This window comes from Felis catus, chromosome B1, assembly GCF_018350175.1.
Source record: "Felis catus isolate Fca126 chromosome B1, F.catus_Fca126_mat1.0, whole genome shotgun sequence".
Taxonomy (NCBI): domain Eukaryota; kingdom Metazoa; phylum Chordata; class Mammalia; order Carnivora; family Felidae; genus Felis; species Felis catus.
The window spans coordinates 3,171,043-3,194,149 of NC_058371.1; the positions used below are offsets into that span (position 1 = coordinate 3,171,043).

Here is a 23,107-nt window from a genome sequence, read left to right on the forward strand (position 1 = left end):
GTTGGTAGTGACCAATGGAGGGAGGGATTTAGGGAGTGTCGGATTTAGGTGTCTCCATCCCAGCCCTATTCAGGAGGAGGTTCAGTCACTGCAAAAGGGTGGCCGAGCCTCCTGGCGGGAAAGCCACCCTGCGACGCACAGTCATCCTGCTGAGAACACAAACTTGCGTCCGACCAAGCCTCTGTATCCCGGTACCGATTATGGCGATTTTGCTGAACACCAGCAAAATGGATACGGTGACAATCTCTACGGGACAACCGACCCTCTTTCTCCACAAACTGGAAGAACAACAGCAACAACAACAAAAGGCAGAGGGAATAGTATAAATTAAGATACTGGCAGGACGCATCAACCAACGGCCATCAAAACCAACGGCTTTATAATAAGACTTTCGGGCCTCACAGCGCATCAGAAAGATGGAGGAGAAAACCATGTCATCGCATAGTCCGGTCACATTATCTGCGTCTCACTGGGGGATGAAAATGTAATTTTTTAGATGGCCCTAAGGTAAGTGTGTTGAGTAGCATTACCCTCTGGAGCTAGTCCTACGTGCCAACGCATATCAGCATCTCATTGGACGGTCACAAAAGCCCCGCCAGGGAGATGTGATGGTGCCCGTTTCACAGACGGTTCTAGCAAAGAGGAAGTAAGTTATCAAGGATGAACTGAACGCCACAGCCCAGAACCCACACGGCCAAGCCTCTGCAGCAACGTAAGGACATGACTCTGTCATCACACATTCTGTTGGCAGAGCAGAGAGCTCACGGAAGGCAGGATGATGAATCTGTGCATCAGAGACCATAAAAGAGCAAGCCCGGGGGGAAGAAAGGATATGAGTGGGGGCGGGAGGCAGCTGCAATGGTCCAGGAGGACGTCCACTGTCAACGGTGAGGATGGGGGAAACGAGGCCGTGTGGCAAGTGAGGGTTTCTGATTCATTTAAATACAGCCTGCAAAAGTAGGAAAGCAGTGTAAATAGTCACGAATAAGAGTCAGAGGAAAGACGCAGAAAATAACGCAGTGGCAACTGAGGGGTTATATCCTTGAACAAAAGAGTGTAATTCAACTTGGCTGCTGTAGAAAAAGGAAAAACATAAAATTCAGATCCGTCGTTGTGACTCCAAAGGAGATGCTACATGGACGAGACGATGAAATGACTGTGTGCTCTGAGTACACCGCTGGGAGCGCGGACGTCATGGAAAGCCAAAATACTACCCCAGCCCCGGACGGATAATTACATTTTTGACAAGAAAGTGAACAGTTTGGAAAGATAGCAGCAAAGCTGAAACGGACCGAAAACTCATTTGAAAAGTTTGCTGTGACGGAATTGACTTCGAGAAAGGAAACAGCCACAGCTTCGGGGGGGGGGGGGGGGGCGGAAGCGGGAGGGCTGAGGGGAGAACACGGGGTGAACGAACGCGCTTTCTAAGGCTGTCCGGTTGGACCCTGCGAGAGACACGAGCCGGAACTAAAAGCACTGACGAAGCCCAGTGCACGATCGATTATAAAATCAATTTTCCTTCCCGGAGAACACCCCTTCAGGTAAACCGCATATTTACTGAGCCTGTGTGCAAAGCACACAGTGTAATCACAGCTTCCAACCCAGGACCCTGTCACAGACCTGAATGAGCTTTCGTCTCGATTCATGCAAATGTATCCCGACAAAACCCCACCTATCACCCCCACTTCACGGATAACGAAACAGTTGTTCAGATGGTCACCGGTCAGCTCGTTGGTCCTACTGGCAAGTGAAAGCAAAGTCTGGGTTAAAATGCTAGAGTCGTGGTTAAATTCCACGTACAGACAGACTGCTCTGGTGGAGGCTTCATGCTGTGTAGGCAAAAAGGAGGGCTGCTTAGGAATCCAGATAGAAAAAAAAATTTTTCCCTGTAAAAAGTAAAAATAAATTAATGAATTCATTAAAAAAAGAAAAGGAAGAAAAGGAAGAAAAGGAAAAGAAACAGAAACTGGAATATATGCCCTTCTTTTAAATGATTTCGCTGCTTTAAATGATTGCTGATACCCAGAAACACCTTTGATGAGATGACACAGACTTTGGAACTCTGGTATCTATTCGGCATAACTTGTTGGAAATACAAACCTGTACTGCTTGTGCTCAGTAACTAGGTGGGATCCTTAATAAACCTTCTTCGAACTTTGAGAACATGTGGAAAAATTACGGCACTAATCGAGTTGGAGGAAGAAAGGAAATGATTAGCCCGCCGTCTGCTTGCACATAATGGCTTGTTATTCAAGAGGTGAAGACGTAAAGAAAAAAAGAAGGTAATACGTGAATTCATCTTCAGGAAGGCAGAACACTCTTAATAAAACTAAAATGCTGCACAACATCAGGTGTTCTAGTCTGAGTACCTCATTACTAAGAGGATTTAGAAAACATCAAAACAGCAATAGAAATGATCAAAGAATGCCAGGCCCCAATAAAAAGATGAAAGGATCTCAGCAGAAAAGAAAAACGATACACCAAAGTGACTCTGTCGATCAAACACAAATTAGTGAAAAATAGTAGCACATTTTCTTCTCGTGACACAAATTCCAACAGAATTCAGCATTTTGATGAAATGCTAAACTTAGCGGTGAAGATGAATAGCAGAGTCCCAGGAAAAGGGTACGGAATGAACAAAAGAGAAAAAAAAAATAAGGACAATGGCTTATGTTTTTTTCAAAGATACACTACATCAGGTAGTATTCAAGGATGAAGCAGAAATCAAAATATTTAGGGGCAGAGGGGCACTGATTACAAATGGCTCGGAAACGCCCAGTAAGCATTTTGTCTGTAGCCCTGTAGGCAATGGGGGGCCACGGTTCATCAGGAGACAGAAAAGGTCAGAGGTTTCTGCAGGATCACGTAGCGAACATCTGGTTTTTGGTCTCTTTTAAAGATGTATTTGTTCTGGGGCACCCGCGTGGCTCAATCGGTTAAGCACCGCCTTTGGCTCAGGTCATGATCTCACGGTTTGGGAGTTCGAGCTCCCCATCGGGCTCTGTGCTGACAGCTCGGAGCCTGGTGCCTGCTTGGGATTCTGCGTCTCCCTCTCTCTCTGCCCCTCCCCGCTAGCGCTGTCTCTCTCCGTCTCTCTCAAAGATGAATAAACATTAAAAAATAAAAATAAATTATTTGTGCTTTGCTGCTCAGGTTCTCCTCTTGCAAAGCGGTCTGCCCCAGTCCCTGTGAATCGGTGGCCGCAGCAACCACGCGGCTGGGAGCACGGGCGGCCCCTGCTTCAGGGGTGACCGGTAACCGGAGACGGCCGGTCAGATTCTTCCTGGAGGGGACCCAGGAGGTGATGGTCAGAACCTCTCCCAGGCAGGCCCACTGAGTCGCTCTGGGGACTGAGCCTGCTGTCAGAGAAGGTGTCTTCCCCTTCAGTTCCGTGAGACTGTGAACCCGGAACAAGAGCGGCTGAGGCAAGCCGAATGCGAATTTTTCTTTTCCTTCTCCGTGGCACAGAGAGCCCTCTCTGAGAACGCAGTGCTGAGAAATGAAAGCAGAGCTGGGCAGCTGAAAGAGGGTCCTGAACCGACGTCATTCAAACTCCCAAACGCTGGCGAGAGATGAATGTCTCTCCACCGCGACCAACAGAGCTTTTTACAAACAGAGAACACTTTTTACAAAACAAGGTTGAAGGCTAAGATAGCACTAGAATGATGCTGCCTTCCTCTAAGTGAGGCAGGAAGGGGCCTGAAGGAGAATAAATCACGAGGACAGGAAAATGAGCAAGAGAAGCATACTGGTGTCTGCTTCATAAGCCAGCCCTCGAAGGGGACAAGAAAATCCAGCAGGAGACCCTCCCGGGACACGAGTTGTCCACTCAGCCTTCTCTGAGGCCAGTGGAAAGGAAGGATGCGTGCCGATGAAGAAGGTCCGTGAAGGAGAGATCCTGAAGGAGTGCGGTTGTAGAAAACACGAGCCTTTTTTGTCCACTGAGATCTAGGGGGGGAAACATAGTGTAGGTTTAAGGAGCGAAGCTTTGAAGGAAAGTGAAGGTTCGCAGTGGTTGTCGGAAGCCTGTTCGTTGTGAATAAAGGGACTGCGTGCCAAGAAGTGGGGAGTGTCGGGTGGGGTCACAGGGGAGCCGGTGGGGGGCACGCACGGCCTTCAGTGGCCCCAGCCCCCACCCCAGGCAGAGACCTACTATGTGCCCAGAGCCAGGTGAGCCGTTATGGAGGTTATAGGTACATATCAGGCAACGATCACTAACTTCCTCCGTCACATTTTTGCAGGATACAGTTGGTGGCTCACCTTGTCCTCTCTGTACTGATTTTGGAACGGTCATTCAGGTGTAATTGTATTCCAAAAGAAGACCCTTCACTAATGTTAATAAACTAACTTCTCCAGAAAAAGAAAAGAAAGATGCAGGAAACCCAGTGAGAACAAGTTACAGCGAACATGAACGACTGCATGTAAACAGAACTCAAAGTTGTTATCGGTGGGGGTGCTGGTGAAAGTTCACTTCCAAGCAAATGGGGAAGAATCCCATGAAAATGCATATTCTGCCCACACCCTCTCTGTCCCAACACTCAAGTCCAGGCAGCAGAAGGCAGTGCTGGAAGCACTCGCGATGCAATTAACCTTTGGGATTGTTTCAAGGAATAAGGAAAACAAACAAACAAACAAAAAGTTTCAAATTATTTGCATTCCAAAGGTATAAATCTGAAGAATTTTAGACGGAAGATGAAAACAAATTGGACCTAGTCTGAAAAATACTTGAGACCAAATTCATTAGAAATCTCATCAGCAAAACTCTCTATTTTCCTGTCTTTCTCCCGATTTTCCCAACGTGCACTCCCGTATCACACTACAGTATATAACTGGTTGGCTCTGCCCAAGTCACATGCCACCCAAGTTCCTCCAGTGCCTCGGGATATATGGTGCCGGGGAAGGGAAACTTCTCGTTCTCATTCTGTCTGCTCTCTGTAGCCAAGAGAAATTAAGAAAAGAATTCATATGAGAACAGGGAAAATAATACTTCAGGCCTTCAGTTGGAAAGTTTCCAGTTATTTTCAACATTCAGTACTTTAAGAGAGTCCCAGTTGCTCTGGTCTGGGACTGATGCAACCCCACTGCAAGCAAGCCTTCTGACGGCAGAGAAAAAGCCACGGGGCTGGGGAGATGGGGAAGCAACTCTCTGCAGTATTCTTCAGGACCTGCCCTTCCCTTGTGACCGTACGACATGCAGAAAATCATCTGATTTTCTGACTTCCGTTTTCATCCACACATCCTGCCTGTCAGGATTTACCACCGTCACAGACGTTGGCTGGGGGTGTCTGCCCCTCGGCCTGTCCTCAGCTCTGGTCCAAAGATGTGCTCACTCCTCCAGGGCCCACCTGACTGTATGACCTCAAGCAAACCGAGTCATGACCCTCCGGAACCATCTTCCTCCTACTTGAGCCTGTGGTTACAAACGAATCTCTCCCCTTCTCTGATAAAATGTAGGGAGCACTCGGCACGCAAGCATCTCTGAGCTACTCCGTCCCGTGCTTGGCACAGTTTTATTCTAGGCATCGTTCAACTGTTCCCCACTGTTGACAACCTAGCTACCTTGTCTCCTCATTTCCATCTTGGCGCCGACGTATTCCCAGAGGAGGGATTTCATTATCAGAGGTAGCAATCACCTCTCTTTTGGCTTGCTAATCGTTCCTGGAATCAGTGTCCCAAAGAAACCAAATATTCATAGAACTGTTGATTTCTATTTTTCCAGAGCTGGGAGAAGAGCCTACAGGGGATCTGTGCCCACCTCTCACTGGAGATGGGGCTATCAGGAGCCAGAGAAACGCAGAGCAAACGGACCAAAAACTGGAGCTCTAGCTCACATCTCTTGGCTCAAGTTCTGTCCTCGGCATGATCCTGTCCCGGGATCTGCTACTCTTCTGGAACCTTCCCACCAAACCAAAGTATGGAGCAGCCTGCTTTCCCCAGATAGCTTTTGTTCTCGTTCACCTCACTTTGCATGAATCCCCTTTATGCTGGCTCCTAATTCCCTGCAGAAAAGCCCCTTCCCCAAACGGAGCTACACATGCTGATAGATTAAAAAAATACATCTCAGAGACAATGCTTTTGAGCTGAGTCACAAAGAACCAAACGTGATGGAAAGACACTCCTGGCTGAGAGCCCTAGCGAATGTGTGAGGCTTAAAATGCAGGATATATTTAGAGGAAAAAAAAAACTAGTTCCACTTAGAAATTTGGAATCAATTAAGTACAACGTTTTCCATTTTTAAATCAACACAATTTAGTAAGCCCCACAAGGACTCTACTTTGTTCTGATCACTAAAATTGTAAAGGAAGCAGGAATATGGAACAAAAAAAAATATGTATACATAGTTTGTGGGGTCACTGAAGAACAAAGGAAAAAAAAAACTTTCAGCCAACTGAATACCACTGTATCTGGCTCTAGAATCCAGGTGGTGACAATGTCAGACAAGGTTTTACATTCGAACACTCACAATGCCTGAAAAGGTAGGAAGACAGGACATGTGCCCAGTAGAAAAATAGAAATGTGATGTCCCTTCTAGAGCTACAATATAATCTAGAAGCACACATTGCTACCTTCAATGATTCCACAACCCTTTGTGTGGTTCATCATCCACAACACGTGGGTTCCTACCGGGGCAGATACTGATGGCAAATGTTTCCCACACCAGTCTCCATAACCGTCTGAGCCCAGCTCATAACCCCTAACTAATCGCCACTATGTCTCACTGCAGCCCAAGCTCATGAGCCCCTCAACCTAGAATTTAAGTGTCACGTTTCCCCATCATAACCGAATGTCCTCTTGTACTGCACCATCCGCTCTCCTGGCTCATACTACCGATACAGTCAAATATTTCACATCAGTAATTTATAAATTACTCACAACGTGTAACCCAGGAAAAACTAGAAACTTGGAGTAGGTGGTTCTCCTGATAAACATTTTTATTCAAGACGGGCAGTTCTGAATGTCGGTGTATTGTTACACAGATCCTTCGACCCACTCGACGTCAACAACATGAATCATGACCTTAAGCTCAATACTGTTCCAGCATGCAGTTTTGTTGCTGTCGTGTGTTTGTATTTATTTTGTTTTAATAATAGCGCATGTGAATCCCGCTGGTCCAGACGTAGGACACGTAAGCCCTGGTTGGGTCAGTGTGCAATTTCCCAGCAGGAAAACAATGGCAACAATACAACACACACCTGTACCCAAATTACTTCAGCCCCTAACACTCAATTATTGATAAGTTTGGCTACTACATCGTTTAAACTAAAATTTCTAACCAAATTATCACAATTTTTTGCTTTCTATAAGTTATATATACATAATATATATGTTTCTATATAATTTCTATATATAATATGAATGTATCTATATATAAGTATTCTATAATAATATAGCTCCTATATTATAAAACAGCCTGTGTATATTATATGTGTATATAATATATACAATTACTTCAGCCTATATATATTTATATATATTTATCTATGTATTTACCTATATATATAAAACAGACTATATATATATAAAATACATGTTTCATTTCATATACACGTCAGTACATATATAAATAATAACTTCAGTGTGTATATATATATATATATATACAGACTATATATATAAAATATACATATCACATATATATTTCACTAAACAATGCTTTAAAAAACTTCATCAAGAGTTGTTTTATAGGTGTAATTTTCATTCTCACCTATAGTAACAATTTTGGTAAAATTTGAGAGGTACCTGATGAAGAAGTTTCCAATAAAGGTGCTTGAAATAACACATCTGTCAGCTGATACGCCATTTTTGTCATTTGTTTACATTGTTTTTATGCACACCACTTTGTTCCCCATCCACAAACTTAGCCATATTCTCTGGAGGAGCTTTGCAAAGGTAAAGTAGCAATACAAGCACACTTTTATTGTCTATCTTTAAGCTCACTCTGTTCTAACATCAATATATGGCTCTCGCTGTCTATGAAATGATGTGATAAAATGAATTTGTTTTTTTTTTCTTAGTTGAATTCCTAAACTACGGAATTAGCAACTCAAAGGAGGCTACCAGTATTTTTAGAAGCAATCACAAAGTTGTTTCTATGAACTGTAAGCATTTCTTCTGTAACTCCTGTTTCATACACAAGGAAAATGGTATGAACTATGACTAACGAAACTGCTTCTCTAAACCAGGTAAGCTCTAAGCACGCTGACTTCTGACTCTATTGTCAAAGTGCTAAGCACCCCCCCACCTGGGGAGACTTATAATCATAAGTTCCCATATACACTCAACATTAACCCAATCTTGCTCTAAATTTCATATTATCAGAGAAAAAAAAGTCTACTAGAAAAAATTCTATGATTATGTGTAAGTAGTTTTAGCAGAGAATAGTTTATTAGTTTCAGCATTTTCAGATACTATATACATATGCATATATATATTAATAGACGTATAAAACATATATAAACATATGTATATTAGCATAAATGAAAACATGAGATATATACATACTTATATAAACACTACACAATAAATGTTCAAAAACTAACCATTTCGATTAATACCAGCTTAGGCTTCAATTTTTTTATAGTAGTAAAAATGAAAAAAAAACAAGTGAAAAGTAACCCAGCAAGAATATGACAACCAAAGATTTAAAAGGTGGCAGGCATATTCAAGAGAGGAAAGGATTTAAGAAGAAAAAAACCCCATCAAGCTGTAAGGCAGACAACTGTGATATGTGGCTTCAACTCATTTGCAGAACTGTAAGATCGAGGTATTAACACAACGTGAATGTATTAATACACTGAATTAGAAATAGCATGTATTTTGCACTCGATCTCTTTTACTTACATTGTATAAAATACCAACTTTATTCTGTTTTCCTCATTTGCTTATCATTCCCCCAAACAGTCTTCTCTGTTGATTCTAAAATGCAGGTTCCCAGGAGAAGTGTATCTCAATACCGAATCCATGACTGACACCTGCTTGAAGGCCAGTGCGTATGAGCGGAGGGGATGAGCTCTCCAAATCTGAAATTACTTCACTGTGTCCATTACGGCACAACTCACTTTTGTTTGCTTACCAAGGTGAAGACGCTGCGTATGCTGGTATAGTCCGGAGACAGAAAACCGAATAAAATGGATTTCTTTTCTCAAGGACTGGAGGACGCACAAGACGCTGACTCTTCCGGATGGTCTCTTGGCGGAAGGAAGTCATGAGCCAGGGCTATTGGAGAACTCTAGAGGGAACGCTTAGTCCCCGTGAGCTGTGCCAGGAAAAGCCTCACACCTGGCAGCGCTCAACATGAAGGCCTTGAAGGGTGGGGAGAATGTGTCCAGGCAGACGGAGGGAGGGGACCTGGCAGGGGAGGGGCAATGGCACAGATAGTAAGGTAGGGGCGTGGCCGATGTGACATTGGCACGGTGCAGCTCCTGCAGAGACCGGCAGTCTGGAAAAGGGTGAGGAATTAGGTTCATCTCAATGGCTGTGGTTGGGCACCAGGGAGGGCAGACCAGCTGCCAGTGGAGACAGACACCGATTCATCAGACGGAACGTGGGATGGGAAGGAGAGACAGGCGACACTGGTGTGTGTGTGTGTGTGTGTGTGTGTGTGTGTGTGTGTGTAATACAGAGGCCATGACAGTCCATGCTGACTCCTGGGGCACAGAGTAGTCTATGCTTACTTGGGGGGGCACAGAGGCCGTGACAGTCCATGCTGACTCCTGGGGCACAGAGGGCGTGACAGTCTATGCTTACTTGGGGGGCACAGAGGCCGTGATATTCTAGGACTTGTACCCCTACTTCTCATCCTTGCAGCGCACACACAGTATTAGCATCCCACACCGTGGAGTCTTAAAGCATGTCCCCTGCCTCAACCTTGATTCGCATCTTACGAAGACTTCCAGGTGGCCTGTACCCACACCCCGGTGGGAGAAGCAGGTAACACTGAAGAGAAGTCTAAATACTGTGCACCCGGTGCACAAATGCATCACCTTGCCGCAAGGTGCCACCAAAACATGGCGGCACCTGGAATTTATGGGTAGTCCAGGGAAAGGAGGCAACGGGAACCTAGTGGAGGGCAGCTATGTATGTGCTCAGGGACTAGGAACCAAGGAAGCAGGAGTGCAAACACGAGAGAGTGAGGCAGAAAACATATGGGCAGATCTGTGTGTTTCTGCTTCACAGTAGCACCAATGACCAGAAAGAGTCTATGTTGGGTGTTGATTTCGTTCCTCTCTGACACTAGAATTCCATAAAACTTGTAAAGACTAAATTAAATTCTTTACAAAAGAAACTGGTGTGGACCTAAGATTATTAACAAAGGTCAAATGACTCAACATGATACTACCAGTATCTAAACAATCCAGGCATTAGCTGTGGCTTCGGCCACCTCGCTATTAATTCACTTCGTTTGCTTATCCAGCTGACCCTTGAACAGTGTGAGTTTGAACTTCAAGGATCCACTTATACATGGATTCTTTTTTTCTTAATACAGTAAAGTACTGTAAATTTATTTTCTCTTCCATATGACTTTCTTCATTACATTTTATTTAACTTAGTTTATTATAAGAATACAGTCTGTGATACACATGACCTACAAAATATGTGTCTATGTTATCACGTGATAGTACAGGTGATTTGGACTGGGCTACTGGTGCGTGCGGATTAGGAGGGGCGATCAAGCAGGAAGGCACTGTGACGCTTCCGTGACCAGCTGGGACAGATGCAGAGCAGGACTGCCTTAGAGTCCACCCCATACAATAGGAGGCTATTTATGAGACGGGCCTGACAGAAATCCACGAAGAGGAGAGAATGGGGCCATCTACCATGGACACTGCTGAGAATAAATGACACAAAATCATTTATGAACCTGCGGCTCAAATCCTTAAAGAATGCAGGGAAATGACCTGGTGGCTGGCCAAGGTCAGATAAGAATGGACACACTGGACCATGTGAGTTTCAGGTCAGGACGATGGGAAGATCAAAGTGGCATTCCAGAAGCGATGGCTGGGCACCAGGAAAGTACACAACCCTGCTTCTGGTCCCAAGGGCAGAAGGCCTGGGGCATGGCCAATTTTATTTCAGAGGTGTTGATGAAAATACAGTAAGTTTGTTCTTCAGGATGTTAAATCACTGTAAAGCCTCAAGGAAGCCCACAGGAAAGACAGTACAATTTACACTTGAGTTCCCCATGCGGCGGGGTATTTTCCCTTGCTAGGGCTTGTTCTAGATTGTAGACATGCAGTCGTGTGCTCCCAGCTGTGGGCCTCTCTGGGAATTGGCTCAGAGGACGCCCTTTATATCAGAGAAGGAGCCACCGGTGGGGATACATATGGAGCCCACTGGTCCGGTCACACACCACAAAGCTGAGAAGCTCTCCGCCTGGCAGAGTGGCAGATGTCCCTCCAAAGGCATCGCTGTGAAGCCAGCTTGGAGACGACACGGTGGGGATGGGACTCCATTCTCCGGGACAAGGTGACCACTGGAAATCAACGGCCCTACATGTGCCTATCCCCCGTGGGTAGAGAACACGGGCCCGGGAACAGAGCAGTGGAAGCAGGAATAGATTCCTCCCCTCATCCCAGGACCAACGCTCCCAGGTGTGCAGGCTCGGCGGGTCCAGGTTCTTGGGGAAAATGTTTCAGCAGCGGAGACAGGAAGGGCCCCATTACATTTGGTGCCCTACCTGCTGCGCCGTCCCTGCAAGAGCTCCATGCCAAGGATTAGCCAGCAAGGAAAAAGCCTTCATACCTGGGGGTCATCGCCCCAAACACGAGCAAAGAAAGGGGCGGAGTGCTGTACACAGTGAGAGAAGGGAAGGACACCCGTCCCTCGGCACACAAGGGCCCATGGCGGGGGGGGGGGGGGGGGGGGCATGTCTTTGTGTCCCCTTGCCCACATAGGATAAACAAGGCATGAGTGAGAGGGGTGATCGGGCACCGAGTCCCTCAGGGAGGTGGGTCTGGGTCTCCCTGCCTCATCAGCCACCTAGAGCAGCAGAGAGCCTGCGACACAAGGAGAGGGGGATTCAGTGGGGGCAGGAGAGGAGGGCGGCGTGAGGATGGGAGTTTTCCTAGGAAGTGAGACCAACTGGACTCCTGGAAAAGCGGTTCCCAGGTGGGCAGAGCTGAGGGCAGACCCCACACTGTCCCACCTGAACATCCTCCGCAGAACAAAGCTGTCATGCTCTGGCTGCGAGGCTCCCCGCTGCACCCCCTCGGGAATCACCCCCCCCTGGCTGCACCCCCTCAGGAATCACCTCCCCCCTTCCCGGCTGCACCCCCTCAGGAATCACCTCCCCCTCTCAGGGCACCCCCAGCCGCAGTGGAGGGGACGGAGCCCTGTCTGCTTGTCCAGTAGAGGAACAGGTGCGGGCTGTCCTGGAACCTGTGCTCCCTGGAGAAGCAGCCAAGGCCCCAGGCACTGCTCAGTGTCCCCCTTTCTCTGCTGGGCCCCCTCCCAGGGGCCCCCAGGGCACGTCCCCTCCCACACAAATCTCCACCCACCCTCAGCTTCCAGGACAAAGGCTGCTTCGTGGTAGATTTGAACCAGGCGCTGGAAGAAGGTTTTGTGGGCACTTGAGATACAAGACCGTGTCTGTGGTGAAGAACGCTGAGTGCTGGCACTGCTCGGTGAGGTGCGCCTGGGGATTTGCGCAGAACTGACACCAAAGTTTATCTGAAGCTACTTCACGCAGCTTTCCCTCGTCTTAAGGGTTTCAGGAACTGCTGTGCTGTTCTGACAGGCACGCTGCTGCCTGACTCTGGGTAGCGTATCTCCCTCACACTAATGGCCAGGGGCTGGAGCTCAGGGTCCGCATGGACCGGCGGGCTTTCCTCTGTTCAGAGGCCACACACTGTGCATGTAATTTCACATGGGCTCCTTTTAAATGCGCAGATACACAGATGATGAGGAAGCGTCTGTGCCGAGAAACTGGATTAGATCCAACGATACAGCAGAGAAACACTGTATTGGTCAGGGGTCCCCAGAGAAACTAAACCAATAGGATGTCTCTCTATCTATCTGTCTATCTATCTATCATACCTATCTACCGTATCTATCAATCATACCTATCCCTCTATGTATCTGTCATATGTATCTATCTACCATATCCATATGTCTATCATATCCAGTTACCATACCTATCAAATCTATCCTATCTACCCATCTATCTACCTCTCATCTATCTACCTACCATATGTATCGTATCTACCTACCATATCTCTCATATCTAGCTACCATTTCTATCATATCTACCTACAATATCTATCATATCTACCTACCATATGTATGGATCATATCGAATCTATCTACCATAACCACATATCATATCTAGCTATCCTATCTGTCTGCCTACCCACCTACCCACCCACCTACCTATCACCTGATCTATGGACAGAGATGACTGTAAGTAATTGGCTCACATGATTAGGGAGGCTGAGATGTCCAGACCCAGGCGCCCCAACGGTGTAAGAGCCAATCCAAATCCGAGTCTGCATGCTGGGGATGGAGGTCCCGGGTTCCAGCTCAAAGCCAGTCAGGCAGAGACACAAGCTCTCCTTCACTCAGCCTGCTGCCCTACAGGCTCACTTGATGGGGCTTCGCTTCATCATACTTTGCAGATACAGTATTATTGTTATAATTTTTTACAAATTAAACGTCTGTGACAACTACGCATCGAGCTCTTCTACACGCACCACTTGTTCTAACAGCATTTGCTCACTTTATGTCTGTATCACATTTTGGTAAATCTTGCCACAGTTCCATTTTTTTTCATGATTCTGTTATGTGATCTATAATCAGTGATTACGACTTGCTGAACGAAAGCTGAGGTGACGGCTAGCACTTTTTAACAATAAAGTATTTTTTAGTTAAGTTGTAGATGAACATTGACTTTTAGATCTAATGCTGTTAGGCACTTAGTAGATTATGGTATAGTGTAAACATAACTTCGGTATGCAGCGAGAAACCAAAAAACCTCATTTGCCTTGGCCTTACTGCGATATTTGTTTTATCACGGTGGTCTGGAACTGAAGCCACAACATCTCCAAGGTATGACTGTAGTCAATCCTTTGATTGATCGGACGAGGCCCACCCACACTGGGGAGGCAAAGTGCTTTACCCAGTCGACTAATTCAAAATTTAGCCTCCTCCCAAAACAGCCTTGCAGACATACCCAGAATAATGTCCGATGAGGTGTGCGGGCCTCCTGGCCCAGTCAAGGTGACACGTAAAATTAACCATCACAAGCATCTTGAAGATTACACATCCATGGTGTGTCTGGAGTAGAGCCCGCCAAGAGCGCAGGCATGCTGCTGTGCGACCGTCCTCTGTTCCCCTGTACTCAGTGCTCCATGGAGCACCACCTTCCCGCTCAGCACAAACGCAGAGGCCAGAGTACAGGAGAAAAGGCCAAGCTCATCGTCACCCACTCCCATTTACAAAGCGTTCACTGCACACAGGAGATAGTTCTGTTTCTGTACAAAACAGAAATGCTGAACTCAAATTATCTTACTGAAATAACTCTGAGTGCGAGCCTGAAATAGATCTTGTTTTTACCACATGGCAGCACATCACAGGGAACATTTCCTTTAATTTACCCCCTGCTAAAATTTAAATAGCTATGGCAAATTGCATAAAACATGATTTGTGGGAGTGCAGTTCGTCAACATGTGTGACGGATACCAACTGAACGTTATTTCTGTGACAAAACAGACCAGTTAGTCCACGTGAGTGTAGGAGGCGAAGCCGTAAAATGCGGGCCACCACTATAGCAAACTCCTAACTGTTCAGACACGATATCCAGGCAATGAGCTTGCTTCTTGGCAACCCTCCTCAGTGCTAGAAGTGGCAATGGTCGTGAACTTCATTGAGAATAGATTATTTTCCTTTCCTTTCTAGTCCATAACAACAATATGCTAGAACGCGTATTTTAAATGTATACAATGGCATGGTCTATTATACTATAATAATATTTAAAAATAATTTTAATGCATTATTAAATGTAAGATTGGTTTACAAAACATTTTTTTGATTCTCAGTACTTACTTTTGTAACTTATAATAAGTAATTTAAAGTATAGAGTGGAAAAACTATGTACTAAACCTATGTTAGATTTCCATATGTTACTTCATATGTATATTTTTTCATATATATTGCTTATATGATTTACACATCTATAACATACATATATATGAGTTATATAGATTATTTAAGTATTTATAGATTATATGTATAATCATAAAATTATATAATAATTATACATACATTAAGTCTTATACGTTGTTTAGTAGGCTAGTATGGCTTTAGACAGCTGCACTATAATTATTTATATCATTTTTTTTATCCTTTGGATTTCTGAACAGGTTATACATATACAAAAGTTTTAAATAAACCTTTAAACAAAATATCTCCCTTCCCCTCCATCACTTTCTCAGATATCTAACATACTTCCCTAAAACACTGTCATTTTTTACACTTTACAAGATACGTTCTCCAATAATTTTCTTTTTTTTTTTATGTTTATTTACTTTAGTTTTGACAGAGAGAGAGCACAAATGAGGAAGAGATAGAGAGAAGAGGGAGACACAGAATCTGAAGCAGGCTCCAGGCTCTGAGTTGTCAGCACAGAGCCTGACATGGGGCTCGAACTCACGGACCATGAGATCACGACCTGAGCCGAAGTCGGTCGTTTAACTGACTGAGCCACCCAGGCGCCCCTCCAATAATTTTCTTATGGTAAATTATGAGTTAGCATATTGTCTCTCTTCTCTCTCTCTCCATATATATATGTGTGTGTGTGTGTGTGTATATATATGCATATATATGTATATATATATATGTATATATGTGTATATATATAAATTTATGTTTATAATTTACATTAGTTGATATTTCTTTTTGCTGCTCTTGAATCATCGGTGGTGTTCATGTTTGTATTTTAGCCTCCAAGTTTTGCTCTGTTCTCCCCTTGAAAGTCTGTGATTCCCAAGGAGAGCCAGGCTGTCCTCTGTGCCTCCCCTCATCGGTTAATGTAACACAAACTCTTCATCTAAAGACAGAGTTCCTCAAGCATACTATGCAGGCATCTTGAGGGGAGGCCATCCGGGCCAATGTCTCCATGGGGTCACAGCTGGGAGCAAATACAGAGAAGTGGAGCTCCCCCGGGACTAAGAACCAGTGTGTTGGTGGTACACAGGTAGCTGGGATGGACCCGAGGTTCTCCCACATGAAACCATCTCAACATCACTGTGTGCGGGCGGCTGGGGGGGGTGGGAGGGGTGGGGGTGGGGGCACCAGGAGAGCATCTATCAGGCAGCTCCTGTGACAGAGAGCACTGTCCAAAGCAGCAGAGGCCATGGGCGTCTCACGGTAACAAGTGTGATGCAAGATCTGAGGACCCCAAACCTTTCGTATCCCCTAGAACACCTGGGGAATTCTTAACCTCTTGGTGCGAGGGGGGTGACGGGCAGGTAGCAGGTAATGTGGGGCCCCTCCAATCATAGCATGCTGTTAGGATGTTGTCTCTGAAGAAATCCAAGTTGATTTTAAAATAAGAGAATGTGGCATTTCTTGCACATCAAGGTTCCTCTGGGGTTTGTAGATGAAGAGACAAGCCAAGATTTCAGACATGGTGTTATGTGCATTGAAAATTCTGGAAGGATACATAAGGAAAAGCTGAGAGCCACTGCCTTTAAGGAAGTTTCCCGGCCAAGTCAGAAGGTGAAGAGAAAGGACATTCACTATCCTTACATGTTTTATCATGAGCTCTAACATTTATTTATATAATGAAAAGCCTTACTTATAGAAAAATCTCAGAATTAACAAGAAAAATGTGTATGAAAATAATAGCTAGCATTTCTCATTCTATGTGCTATGGGATTTCCATGTTTTAAGTCGTGAGTTCTACAACAAGACTTATGAAGGAAATGTCATTACTATGCTCTCCCTTTTTTCTACATGAGGAAGCTGACACCCTTTAAATAACCTGGCCTAAGTTATAAAGCTAGCAGATGGGAGAGCATGTACCCAGGGTAGTCTGGCTTCACATCCTGTATTCTCAAACACCTCACTATGTTAGCTAAGACCACACATATCAACACCCAGAAAGTTAAGTCATATGTGATTATCAGCTCTATGAATTTTTTCTGACAATGCAATTCACAAATATCTATTAGTTTAAAGAAAATAATGCAATTATTTATATTTTTGACAATCACCTTTACACACAGTTTTTATCACTAATTGTTACTTTAATATAGCACTCTGGAAATACCAACTTCTAGAATGTGAATGTCTTCTTTTGATGTAGAACATTCTCTAGAATGTTTAAATCCTCAAATCTTGTATTAGTTATTTGCTTTCATTATCCTTCTGACTTTGGAACATTATTTGGTCAAAAGATAACATGTGGTCTTGAACTCGAGATCTTTCAAGGGTTGATGGCCGTCCACGTTTCCATAACATCTCAGGGTATAGTGATTAATAGACTATTGGGATTGTAAACAGAGTACTGATTACAGCTAAATGCAGTTAAAATTAATGCTGTGCGGTCATTCAAACTGAAATACAACACGTGGAAGAATATTTATATTTTAATCGAGAATACTTTCATTTCTTAATAGTCAAGGATCCACAGTTTAGCAAGGATGCCAGTCCCTCTCGGCTTCACACTAGAAACCTTAGGATGTGTGTCTTACTACTGCTGGAGTTAATTCCTGCAATTTTCCCTGTTGGTAAGTGTTTGCTATTTCACTGAGGCTCTTAGATTTCACCAAAGGCAGTAGTGAGTATAGGTCATGTGGAAAGGATTACACCTCTACTGTGCTATCTTGAATAACTGTACAGTCATGTAGAAGTTCAATTAAAGGTCAAGTCGAAATATCCAAATGTCAGGAAGGATTCAGCAATTATCTGTGCATTCTAGTCCTAACCTTTGTGTGGGGTGTGCAACAGAATTTCTTATTAAGAAAAGCCATCAGTTCCCCATCCCATCCGATGTTTCCACCAAGGAGGAATCTTGCACAGTTTCCAGGTAAGTAAGGATGCTGGTGCTGGGCCCGCCTCACCCCGGAAGTCTTCAGTGCCGCGACTACTTCCGCTCACAAGGAGGGTGCAGCCATGCAATGATATGTTCACTTGAGCTCAGGACACCGTCACTGTCACCCTGCTTAGGGTCTTGGGTTGTAAGATGCTTTTTAACGACCTGTCTCAGTGGTCTTGCTATGCAATAACTTCTCAGTACACTTTATCAGTTCCTGAATTCTCTACGGCGCACAATTAGAAGACACGGCATTCTATCTCTTTGCTCAAATCCCCAAAGTAAAAGTGAAGACAATAAAATCCCATCTCTGCAGATTGATTTGTCTAGTTTTCATCAGTACATGCATGTACATATCATGTTAAAGATTTTAATAAACTCAGCAACTGACGAAGGAACCACTAAGACATTTGAAGAACCATTTCACAGGAGAACTCAAAGAACAGAGACACAGACAATTAGCAATGCTGACATGAGTTTTATAAGAGACCCTAAAGTCATCTATACCCACTGGACGACAATCGATCGTGTCCTGTCTACACAGAGTTCACAAGTGTGTCTGTAGTCAGGGATCACCTGCCCCATTATCAGTTTCCTACAACTTTCTGAGTAGTAAAACAGTTCAAGGAAAATGATGGGCACAGATCACTACTTCATCCGTTAACCACTTAGAGTGAGCTGGGCTTTGAAAAAATAAGTAGTGACATACACACACACACACACACACACACACATATATATATACATATATACACATATACATATACATATACATACACATATATACATAATACATATACATATATATTTTATTTTTGCCAAGGCCGACTTCAAAAGTTTTTCTGACAGTAATTTACAAATTAATTCTTTCTTTTTAACAGCTCCCCTTGAGTAAAATAATCCAAATAAAATTGCCACCATTTTTACTGTATTACAGTACTTTGTATCATTTCTTAGTTCCCTAAAATTTTGAAACTTACGGAAAGTATTTAAACTTTGAAAATGGAAATAGGTAAAACACAGATTTATGCTTTATTCTAAATGGCTACAGTATATTTTCTTAGATTATAGTTTAAATAGTTTCTTTGTAATAATTGGTTTTTTTGTATTAATAAAAATATATGATTGGGTGTATTTTATTTATTTTTGAGATAGAGACAGAGTGCAAGTAGGGGAGGGACAGAGAGAGAGGGAGACACAGAATCCAAAGCAGGATCCAGGCTCTGAGCCGTCAGCACGGAACCCGATGTGGGGCTCAAACTCATGAACTGTGAGATCATGACCTGAAGTCAGACACTTAACCAACTGAGCCACCCAGGCACCCCTGATTGGGTTTAAAATGTAATTTCCTGGTTATTTTGATAAAGCGACTATCTGTTCACAGGCATGTGCATACAGTATAAGGTTGACCTTGAGAAGAGTTCTCTTGACTTACATTCAAGACAGTAACAGGTTCTCAATCTTGTTAAAAATAACTTCAAATCAGTTTGTGGCTCAGTGAATGTATGGCAGTGTATGCAAGTGACAACTTAAATATATCTTTTAAAGTTTCATAATTAAGTAGTTTTATAAATTAATTTATAAAACTTTTTAATATGAGATAATTTTATTGTATCTGGGGACACATATTTAATCTCTTAGCACAAGAGAACAATTTCTTTCTCTTTGTCAAACACATACAAGATCTACACTGAAGACAGAGGATTTGCACCCATCATTTGTATAATCCGAAATGAAGAATTTAACATGCTCCCAAGCCTCTTTCATGTTTCTTTCTTGAGTCAAACTATTTGGTTGTTGATCTAGAGAACACCAAAGTGTGTCGTGAAAGGAAAATGGCGTGTGTGTGTGTGTGTGTGTGTGTGTGTGTGTGTGTGTACTGCCAGGTAAAACAGATGTGCCTATCTATAGCTATTTTAGGTGCCCTGAGGTCTGGATACTATGAAGATCAATTTTCTTCTTTGTACTCTGAACAATGATTCTCTCTCTCCCTTAGTGCACACTCCATTCTTTGCCATCTCCGGAACGTAGGAGGGATCAGCCAAAGCATTGTGGTGTGCTCTGAGGCACTGAAGAGATGCCTTTGACTGCCGCCCATTCTGCTCCCGAACAGACATGTACAGGTGGGGTTATGGGAACTAAATCTACGAAGACCCCAAATGAGAGGCAAGCTGGTTGATATAGTTGTTTGGGTCGGGGGGGGGGGGGAGAGTGGGAAAGAATTCTTCTTTTCTCTCTTGGAACCAAGACAGAAGTCTACTTTTTAAAGAGGTAATTATTGAATAAAGACTTGTGGATGGGTCTAGTATCTGGGAGCACAGTAGGAATATCACTCGTTTCCCAAATGATATTTAAGGATACTTGAGCAGAGGCAGGACCGGGCGGAGGCTGACAACCAGGCAGCTACATCTCAAACCAATCCTTAAGTCAAGAGCAAAATATCTGGGAGGTTTATAAAAGTTTACAAATAGAGATCATCTCAGGTTTTTTATATTGTTCTTTCTACTTCTGTTTCCATTATAAAATTTTGCACAATAGTTGTTTTAAATACCAATCTGTATGTTAAGGTTAAAAGATACCTCTTTCCTGCGAAATCCTCCCACATGAAACAATGAAGGTAGAGCAATACAGTGGGGATATTTTTAAAGATGCACCAGACTAAACACGATGCCTTGGTTTATGAGAACACAGAGCCATAGTGCATGATGGAAAACCACTCGCTGAGACAACGGCACCTGCATGTGAATTCAGAGGTGAAGCCAGCATCTCCAGAGTAATTATAACTCACAAATCCCGGACAACATTTATTTTTCTCCTACACCTGAACTCAGAGTAGTATTTTCCTCCAAGTTCATGTAGATTTCTGTTCTCCATGAAAAATAAACAACAACACACACACACACACACACATTTTTGTATGAGTGTGTATGTAATGAAGCTTAATTAAATTAACGCAACTCCAAGTCATACTTTGTTCAAAATATTTCCCTTAGTCATAACCATAACATCTCCCTCTCAGAGAGATAAAATGCCAATATCCACAAGCATAAAAATGTTTCATAGCTTGTGTTTCGTACTTAGTGTTGCTCTTTATTTTGACCTAATGATGGCACACGTCATGGCAAGCTAGGCTTTCCACAAGTTAAAAGTTCTTTGCAAAAAGAACTGTAAGTAGGGTTCTAATTAAGGAAGTTGCAAGTAATTAGTCCCTATTTTTAAACATTATTGTGACATTCCAAATTTACTTATGTCTAACTCATTGAGAATGGTCCTTGACCACTGCACGCATGCTAGTTTCAGGGGTCGGCAAGCGCGTCGCGGCCATACCTTGGTAAACAGCTTTAAATCCAGGCGAGGCGATGCTGTCATCAGACTGCAGGTGCAGCCACATCTGGTTGCTCATGCTCACAATCAGGTCAGGAACACTGGAGCCAGTGAGTCTGCACAGGACAGAAATGTTGAAACCGTTATTTGAATCGCCAAATATCTCTACTTTTGCTTTGAAGGTCTTGCTGCTTAAACAAACAAGTACAGGTATATACACCGTAAGACCTTGCTTCAAAGAATCCATAGCCACTTGTAATGTGTATTTATACTTCAGCTTCAATATTACAGCCTTTGTAGAGTAATTATTCTTCTGTGATCGAATTTTGTATCTTTCGTTTTAAAAACTGACTCAGGGTGACCAACCGCCCTTAGTGTCTGGAGCGGAAGTCCTACTCTAGGTGCAGGACGATGAGTGCTAAATCCGGAACCCGTGGTCGTCCCGTGTGACAGACGGATATCTCTCACCGCTGTATGGTTGTACGACATCACACCATCGACACGGAAACATCCCTAAGCTGAGAAATGTTCTGATTCATTCACATAATGCTCAGATTGTTTAGTTTCAATTATCACGTACCTTACCACACCATCTCTTTTAGAAACACATCATAGGATGGAATATTATTCAGCACTAAAAAGAAATGAGCGATTTTATCAAGCCATGAAAAAGAACTTGAAAAGCTGCATACTGTATGATTCCAACTCTATGACATTATAGAAAAGGATATATATGTGTGTGTGTGTGTGTGTGTACATACACACATACATACACACATATATGCACATAAATATACACACATACATATATGTACACACACACGTACACACACACACACACACATACATATATATAAAACCAAAAGTAACCATACATTAAGAGAATATCAACAAGAAGTGTGTGCATAGCTGAAACAGATTTGGCAAGTGTACTGAACTTTCACTCTGCATATTAATGTCTAGGTCACACCAAATGGAAGTTTCAATGAAACAATCATCGGGCATTAATAAAACAGTCACATAGTGGCTGCTGTCAGCCAGTGAAAAGAAACACTAAATCCATTGACTGAATTCAACACGCTGACAAAAAGCATGCCGAAATAGAAAAAGTGTAAGAAAAAAATCAATTCAACCAAAATAAATGTCTCTAATCAAATAGGAAGCTCTGCTTTCAGCAAAGTACTTTCGGGAATAGGAACACATGATTCGCCCCATCAATCGTATCATTTGTCTATCAACCCAACACGCTTACCTTGGGCGGTACAGAGGGCCTGATTGCTCAAAGGCAGATGAACAATAGTCATTACATGTGAAGTAGCTCATGCAGTTACACACAAATTGAAAAAAAAAAAAAGAATTACAGTGAGTGATGTGCAGGCGAGTGATGTGCAGTCACTAAAAACATATTTCTTTTTGAAGACTGTTTCTTTGTTAGAGAGATTGCTCTCTTATATTTCGTGTCGTATTTGCTTGTTTGGTTTGAAGAGAGTTGTTTTTCTTCCCTTTGCATGCATTTTATCGAAACGTAACATATCAGAAAGTGCACAGAACATAAATGTCAAGTGTAAATGTCTATTTACTTTGACTTATGACTATAAAGCTATAATATTTCTTCTTCTTTTTGTTAGTTCTTACAAGGAATACCTTTTCCTAATCTTTTACTTTCAACCTACTCTACTATATGCATTTCATGTTTGCCTCTTGAAAGCAGCATATAATTGTGTTGTACTCTTTTTAATTATTTTATTTATA

General features: G+C 43.2%; 1 protein-coding gene across 3 annotated transcripts in view; it reads right to left on the reverse strand.

The window, feature by feature from the left end:
- CSMD1 (CUB and Sushi multiple domains 1) overlaps window positions 1-23,107 on the reverse strand; it is a 2,016,427-nt gene that overhangs the window by 438,389 nt on the left and 1,554,931 nt on the right. For all 3 annotated transcript variants that reach the window (XM_045056760.1, XM_045056761.1, XM_045056762.1), the window contains one exon: window positions 21,359-21,471. In XM_045056760.1, the coding sequence (XP_044912695.1) occupies window positions 21,359-21,471 (113 nt within the window). The remainder of the gene's footprint in view (window positions 1-21,358; window positions 21,472-23,107) is intronic.